Genomic DNA, 8,242 nt, shown 5'->3' on the forward strand with positions numbered 1-8,242 from the left:
AAAGTGAATTGCCTATAAAACTTAGTGAAGCATGACTACGTTGTTAATTTGATATATTTATAAATTAAAGAGCATACATATTAAAATTAAGAGAAAGGTGAGATGTAATTATACTGACTGAAGGTTAAAATTATTGTCGTATTTTTTTGTGAAAGCCCGAAAAACCGTAAAACCTAAACGCTAACAATGAAAATTGACTTAGATGTGAAAGTTTTGAACAAATAATTGTATCGTTTAGAAGAATGTAGAACAATGATTGCGTACAACAATTTGCCAAGTGGATCGAGGATAAACTAGTTGCCACCTTGGAGGCCGAGCCGGTCATCAAGTTCCTGTCTGGCGTGATCCACCATTACAACATGCCCCAAAAGGATAAACGTCACGTGAAATTCAAAAAAGTGTGATATGGCATAGTCCCTTTTGTTGAAGAAATTTGCATTGTCGTTGTGTAGTCTTTGCAAAACAATCTGGTGTGGGAGCCATTTTCCGCCATCGTGGCAGCAGAATACGTTGTTGTGGGACATCTACATGCTGGCCAAGCTCAAATCCTCTGCACTTTTTGAGGATATATGATGTGTTTTTAACAATGTTAATGATGTTGAGACTTGACACTTGTGAAGTGTGACCCCTAAACCTTGTTTGCAAGCGTGGAGATATTTTTTACTCACTCTGACCATGTTTTTTTACCTTGTTGGCAATATTTATTCATAAAAACTATCAATATATTACCCAAATTATAATTTTTTTGCCAAACTACTGCAACTATACAATTAACAACTATATTAGGTGTGTTGGGACACAAGAGACTACTTGTATTCTGATTGTATAACATTTTGAAAGAGAACACTTTTAACTTACGTTTGCCGTAGATTAATAAACCTTAGGCCACCCACTTAAGGGGAATTCCTATTGTCCTATAATCATATGTGCTCGAAGGTCTAATAGAGTCTACAAGAGTATAAGTGCGTAGTAGACATCACCGACCGAGGTAGAAATTTTGCTGGTATTTTCTTAGTTACCTTTAATAATATGTGTATTAGTTCCAGTTGGCTAGATACCAAAGGCGAAACCGAATGAGTGTTATGTTAGAAAACTGCTTGAAAATCCGATTTTGTACTGATGTGTAAGGATGGTTTATCATTTAATTCAATGCTATTTTATTACTAAGTGCAAAGCAAACACCCATCGTCAACTGCTTATTTAACCAACTAGAACAAGTAGGGCACATTAACTAGCATGAAAACAACATCACAACATTAGATTATAGGGTCCTCATATAAACCTTATATGCTCCATACTTTTCTATTTGCTTGTATCTAATCATACACTAGAAACTGCCATGATGATATTTATTAAGCCACACTATTTACACACGCAAACATATGTAGACTATAAATTCACGCAACTATGAAAAAAATATGTAAAGACATGCAACTCATTTCCTTTTTCTCACATTGAAAGAAATTGCGTTTAATATTTTTAGGGCATCATCTAAAAAGTGAAATAAATTATTTTCATTACAAAATATAATTGATTTTAGCATAGTGTGTGTAGTTGTCAATGATAGACATTAGAACGATATAAGAATGTTATAATCAACATTTAACAATATTTTTATGTTCTTAATAAATAAGTTATATCACAAATTTTGTACTTAAAAATGATAATGAAGTATAATAATTTAGTATAAATATTATTTTATTTAACGATGACAAATTAAAAAAATTGAAATATTAATACTAATGAATGGTGTTGTACGATTTTTTTTCAAATAAGAAGGCTATCGTAGCAATTTCATTTTATAGGAAGTAAAAAAGACACCCCTTAATTCAAAGCTTTTGGGTTGTAAGAAACATAACATAAATTAACAGGCGCCTTACTTAGTAAATTTAGTGTTAGTCAATTCTCTTAATCATCATGTGACAGAAATAAAATTTATTATTTTTAATTGAATAAAATACATAAATAAGTTTTTTAACTTTATTTATGTTATTTTTCTTCTGCTTAAATATATTGTCGGACGCTCGAACTAGATCTCGTCTTCTTCTCTGGTGCAGCAAAAAGATAAATTGCTCTAAATTGCTTCAATTATATATGTATCGATTGATTTTCTTGAAAAGTGTTTGGTCCCGCATATCAAGGAGGAAAATAAGGTTTTTCTCGTTCTTCAAGGATAATTTTTAACAAAAAGGGTGAACACCGAAAACCCTTTGGAAAACCAAATAAATACTTATGTGAAAGTATGAAAATATTGAGATACCATGATGGTTTCTTAAAAAAATACGTGTTTTAGATACGTCTTTTCTTCTTTTGTAAATGTTAACAAGACATCCGTAGCAAGGCTAAGCCTAGCAGTACAGTCCTAGCCCTCCGTTAGTCAGCTTGCATTAACTGCCCCGTCCTCTCCCCTCTCCCCTCTGATCACTGACCACCATGCCCTCACCCCTCCCTGCCACCCCTCCCTGCCACCCCCGCCTTCCCACCATTGACCCGAGCAAACAACCCCCAGCAGCCAGCACCAACGGCGACGGCCACGCCGAGATCACGCCGCACATCTCCACTGCGCCGTGCCACTCACGCTCACCGGTCACTGCTGGTGTTGCGCCCCAGCACGCCCGATTCGATATTCGCATTCCCTCCACCACCTCCCTCCCCCGCCCCTTTTATTCCCGCCTCCACTCCACTCCTCTTCCCTCCACACACCCCCTCCCACCGCGCGCCGCCGCCGGCGCACCACCACAATGCCGCCTCCCCGCCTCCTCCTCGCTCTCCTCCCGATCCTCCTCCTCCCCGCCCCCTCCCCCGCGTCCCCGGACCGCGACATCTACGCGCTGGCCAAGATCAAGGCGGCCCTGGTCCCGGCCACGGCCGCCGCCGCCTCCCCCAGCCCCCCGCTCGCCGACTGGGACCCGGCGGCGGCCTCCCCCGCCCACTGCGCCTTCGCCGGCGTCACCTGCGACGCGGCCACCTCCCGCGTCGTCGCCATCAACCTCACCTCCCTCCCGCTCCACGCCGGCACGCTGCCCCCGGAGCTCGCGCTGCTGGACGCCTTGACCAACCTCACCATCGCCGCCTGCTCCCTCCCCGGCCGCATCCCCGCGGGCCTCCCGTCCCTGCCCGCCCTCCGCCACCTCAACCTCTCCAACAACAACCTCTCCGGCCCCTTCCCCGCCGGCGACGGCGTTGCACCATCCTCCCCCTACTTCCCGTCCCTCCAGCTCCTCGACTGCTACAACAACAACCTCTCCGGCCCGCTCCCGCCCTTCGGCGCCGCGCACGCGGCCGCGCTGCGCTACCTGCACCTCGGCGGGAACTACTTCTCCGGGCCCATCCCGGTGGCCTACGGCGACGTCGCCTCCCTTGAGTACCTCGGCCTCAACGGCAACGCGCTCTCCGGCAGGATCCCGCCGGAGCTTGCGCAGCTTGCACAGCTCAGGAGCCTCTACGTGGGGTACTTCAACCAGTACGACGGCGGCGTGCCGCCCGAGTTCGGCGGGCTGCGCAGCCTCGTGCTGCTCGACATGAGCAGCTGCAACCTCACCGGACCCATCCCGCCCGAGCTCGGCAAGCTCAAGAACCTCGACACGCTCTTCCTCCTCTGGAACCGCCTCTCCGGCGAGATTCCGACGGAGCTCGGCGAGCTCCAGAGCCTCCAGTCGCTCGACCTGTCCGTCAACGACCTCGCCGGCGAGATACCGGCGAGCCTCGCCAAGCTGACCCACCTCCGGCTGCTCAACCTGTTCCGGAACCACCTCCGCGGCGGGATACCGGCGTTCGTCGCCGAGCTGCCGGACCTGGAGGTGCTGCAGCTCTGGGAGAACAACCTCACCGGCAGCCTCCCGCCGGGGCTCGGGAGGAACGGCCGGCTAAGGAACCTCGACGTCACCACCAACCACCTCACCGGCACCGTGCCGCCGGAGCTCTGCGCCGGCGGGAGGCTCGAGACGCTCGTGCTCATGGACAACGCCTTCTTCGGCCCCATCCCGGAGTCGCTCGGCGCGTGCAAGACGCTGGTGCGCGTCCGGCTCAGCAAGAACTTCCTCAGCGGCGCCGTGCCGGCCGGGCTCTTCGACCTGCCGCAGGCCAACATGCTGGAGCTCACCGACAACCTGCTCACCGGCGGTCTCCCCGACGTGATCGGCGGCGGCAAGATCGGCATGCTGCTGCTGGGGAACAACGGGATCGGCGGCAGGATTCCGGCGGCCATCGGCAACCTCCCCGCGCTGCAGACGCTCTCGCTCGAGTCCAACAACTTCTCCGGCGAGCTGCCGCCGGAGATCGGCCGGCTCAGGAACCTGTCCCGGCTGAACGTCAGCGGGAACCATCTCACCGGCGCGATCCCGCAGGAGCTGACGCGCTGCGCGTCGCTCGCCGCAGTCGACGTCAGCCGCAACCGCCTGACCGGCGCGATACCGGAGAGCATCACGTCGCTGAAGATCCTGTGCACGCTGAACGTGTCGAGGAACGCGCTGTCCGGCGAGCTCCCCACGGAGATGTCCAACATGACGAGCCTCACCACGCTCGACGTGTCGTACAACGCGCTGACGGGCGCCGTGCCGATGCAGGGCCAGTTCCTGGTGTTCAACGAGAGCTCCTTCGTGGGCAACCCCGGGCTGTGCGGCGGCCCGCTGACCGGCAGCAGCAACGACGGCGCCGCCTGCTCCGACAACAACCACGACGGCGGCGGCGGCGTGCTGTCGCTCCGCCGCTGGGACTCGAAGAAGATGCTGGTGTGCCTGGCGGGCGTGTTCGTGGCGCTGGTCGCCGCGTTCCTGGGCGGGCGGAAGGGGTGCGAGGCGTGGCGGGAGGCGGCGCGCCGGCGCTCGGGGGCGTGGAAGATGACGGTGTTCCAGCAGCGGCCGGGGTTCTCGGCGGACGACGTGGTGGAGTGCCTGCAGGAGGACAACATCATCGGCAAGGGCGGCGCCGGGATCGTGTACCACGGCGTGACCCGCGGCGGCGCGGAGCTGGCGATCAAGCGGCTGGTGGGGCGCGGCGTGGGCGGCGACCGCGGGTTCTCGGCGGAGGTGGGCACGCTGGGGCGGATCCGGCACCGCAACATCGTGCGCCTGCTGGGCTTCGTGTCCAACCGCGAGACCAACCTGCTGCTGTACGAGTACATGCCCAACGGCTCGCTGGGGGAGATGCTCCACGGCGGCAAGGGCGGCCACCTCGGCTGGGACGCCCGCGCGCGGGTGGCGCTCGAGGCCGCGCGCGGCCTCTGCTACCTCCACCACGACTGCGCGCCGCGCATCATCCACCGCGACGTCAAGTCCAACAACATCCTGCTCGACTCGGCGTTCGAGGCCCACGTCGCCGACTTCGGCCTCGCCAAGTTCCTCGGCGGCGGTGGCGCCGGCGCCTCCGAGTGCATGTCCGCCATCGCCGGCTCCTACGGCTACATCGCCCCAGGTATCAAAATCTTTTCATGTCAACCGTACGAATTTCATTTCATCCAACACATTCTATCTGAATCAAGGCCGGCCACCACATGAACTGCACACACGGTTCACTGGTCCTGACTGAAGAACTGCAGCATGTACTTGGCTGTTGTTGGCTTGGATTTTAGCCTAGTTTGAGGCAGCACTTGTCTGCAGCCCCACACCGGCCGTGTTCTTGTTGCCATGTGCAATGGTCAACTTGAGAGATGACAAAGGTGTAGTACCACTGGGAACAGTGAGTGACAGTGATTAGTGGTGGTGGTTGTCAGTGTCTCCTTTGCCCTGCCCCTGTTTCCTGGATTGTAGCACAGGTTTGGGGCTAATTAATTTGTCAGTGCCTGGAGCTGGAGGATCTCCTTTTGCAGTTAATGATGGGCTCTATCTTGGATCCCTTGCTCAGATTAAGCATGATTAGTAGGGTTACATAATTCTGTCTCTGGTTAATTAATTGGTTCTGTTCATTGTGGCAGAGTACGCGTACACGCTGCGGGTGGACGAGAAGAGCGACGTGTACAGCTTCGGGGTGGTGCTGCTGGAGCTCATCACGGGGCGGCGCCCCGTGGGCGGGTTCGGCGACGGCGTGGACATCGTGCACTGGGTCCGCAAGGCCACCGCGGAGCTCCCCGACACCGCGGCGGCTGTCCTTGCCGTCGCCGACCGCCGCCTCTCCCCCGAGCCCGTGCCGCTGCTGGTGGGGCTCTACGACGTGGCCACGGCGTGCGTCGAGGAGGCGAGCACCGACCGGCCCAACATGCGCGAGGTGGTGCACATGCTCTCGCAGCCCGCCCTCGCCGCCGCCGCAGCAGCCGACAACGCGGCCCGGCCCGACGATGACCTTATCCTCTCCTTCTGACCGGCGTGCCAGCGTTCAAGATCACGGTGGCTCGGGAATTAAGCGGGGAGATAATTTATGGTAAATGTACTTGCTAATTTTGGGTTTAACCCTTGGTGCTTAGGTATTTTGTGGCGTGTGGATGTGTAATAACAACTACTACTCCTAGTAGCGTCAGTGTGTACTCCCTGAAGCTGAAAGCCAAGGCTGCGAGAGTACCTTGACTGGACGATGCTGAATGAACGAATGTATCTGTACATAGTAGTAAAACATCCGAGTTCAAATATCGACTGGCTACATTATTCATATCTCTTTGCTCCTATTCCCTCTGTAAACTAGTGATCTAGACGATCTTATATTAGTTTTCGTTCTTGTCGCCATCTTTGATAGGATGAGCAGGGAGCAAGTAACAGTGAAAAGGTTAAATTCCTTTCTGGAAAAAATCGGGTAATCTATGCTGCTCCTTTTAAGTTGTCTTTGCTGCTCCTTTTATAAGTATCGATCGATCGGTGGATGATTGCAGGCCGTCGCTTGTGGAATCGAATCCGACGGATGATCGCAGGCGAAGAACACAACGGGAGGCCGACCTAACTTGCTCGGCTTTCGTATCTATTCCCTCCTTTTTGGTGCTGGTGATATTTTGGCTAGGTAGATAGTTGAGCATATGTTCCCTGCGCCTGGGTGGACTCTCTCCCTCCCTCGTGGAAGTTGGGATCAGAATGCCGTGGCCAAGTGCGCTGGGTATTTGTCTGCTGCCTCGTCAGTGTGGTATTTGTCTGATAATTGGTGCTGAAACTCCCAAGAATTGGCCTGACAGGTGATTAACAGCGGCTAGACAATCGGTAGCGATCAAGACACTCTGAATATGGAGATCCTCCGCCAAGGAGAGGGCCTCACGGCAAGCTTGTGCCTCCAAGCTCTCAGGGTCGGTAAGACGTTCAAAGATAGTAACACAAGCTCCAAGTACTTCCCCTCATCATGATCAGTGCGGCAGATTGCTGCACTAGATCCTCTTGTATTACTTCTTGAAACAGCGGCGTCAACATTGATCTTTGCTACCCCAGATGGTGTTTCCCTCCATTTCTTCACTGAAGGTCTGCTTGGCCTCGAGTGCTTATTTTTCTCCTTACTTGGTATCATCTCAAGATCTGCCAAGTACTTCTGAATGACAGAGTAAGTAGATAGTGGACTCTTTGTGCTCCGCTTTCCTTCTCGCCCACCGAATCGACCAAAGCGTTACAAGAAACCATGATGAAATCCTTCTCGTTCAAGGTATCCTGCATAGTGCTTAACCATAACTTTGCATCATCGGTTCCACAAGCAATCACGTGTTCGACTCACCACATTATCATTCATGAGGGCCCAGACACATGTTGACATACGACACTCAATGAGCGCGTGGCGCCATGAGTCTGCTGCGGCACTGCACATGAAACACTCACCCTCCTCTGGTATGTGATGAATCCTCAAAGTTTCTCCTGTAGGGATCGAGTTTTTTGCCACTCTCCATGCAAAGTTTTTCACATTTCCTGGGTCTCTAGTTTTACACAAATTAGTCCATTGCTCCTGATCAGCCGCCGCTGTATCTGAGTTACTCCACGATTCTCTAATCAGTCTTCCCTTCTCCTTTTTGTATCAACAAGTAGCCGATATGCTGATCGGACCGAAAAAAACTCCTGTTTTTTCATAGACCGGTCACAAGAAGTTTACGTGTTTATTTTAAAACAGCTGCTGCATCGATGGAATTCATGTACACATAGTAAAAAGGCAGTGAGTGTGAGAGTAGCCTTCACCTGGGCCAAGGCCGACGCCAACATTGTCACACATCAAGCCTTGAGACTTTTGTGAGGTCCCACTTCTCATTTCTTTGTTACCTATTGTGAGGTTTCAAATCTAAACAGGGAAAAATAAATCGTAACTGTACACTATGCTGCGGTATGAGCATTTTGCATAAAAATAAATAAAGGCA

At 52.1% G+C, this 8,242-nt stretch overlaps 1 protein-coding gene across 1 annotated transcript; it reads left to right on the forward strand.

The window, feature by feature from the left end:
• Positions 1–2,549: 2,549 nt before the first annotated feature.
• On the forward strand, positions 2,550–6,561 carry LOC123149650 (leucine-rich repeat receptor-like kinase protein FLORAL ORGAN NUMBER1). Its single transcript, XM_044569350.1, has 2 exons — positions 2,550–5,412; positions 5,912–6,561. The coding sequence occupies exons 1-2, from the start codon at positions 2,742–2,744 to the stop codon at positions 6,292–6,294; spliced, it is 3,054 nt and encodes a 1,017-aa protein (XP_044425285.1). The 5' UTR covers positions 2,550–2,741; the 3' UTR covers positions 6,295–6,561.
• The last annotated feature ends 1,681 nt before the right edge of the window (positions 6,562–8,242 follow it).

Source organism: Triticum aestivum, chromosome 7A (genome assembly GCF_018294505.1).
Source record: "Triticum aestivum cultivar Chinese Spring chromosome 7A, IWGSC CS RefSeq v2.1, whole genome shotgun sequence".
In the NCBI taxonomy this organism is placed as follows: Eukaryota; Viridiplantae; Streptophyta; class Magnoliopsida; order Poales; family Poaceae; genus Triticum; species Triticum aestivum.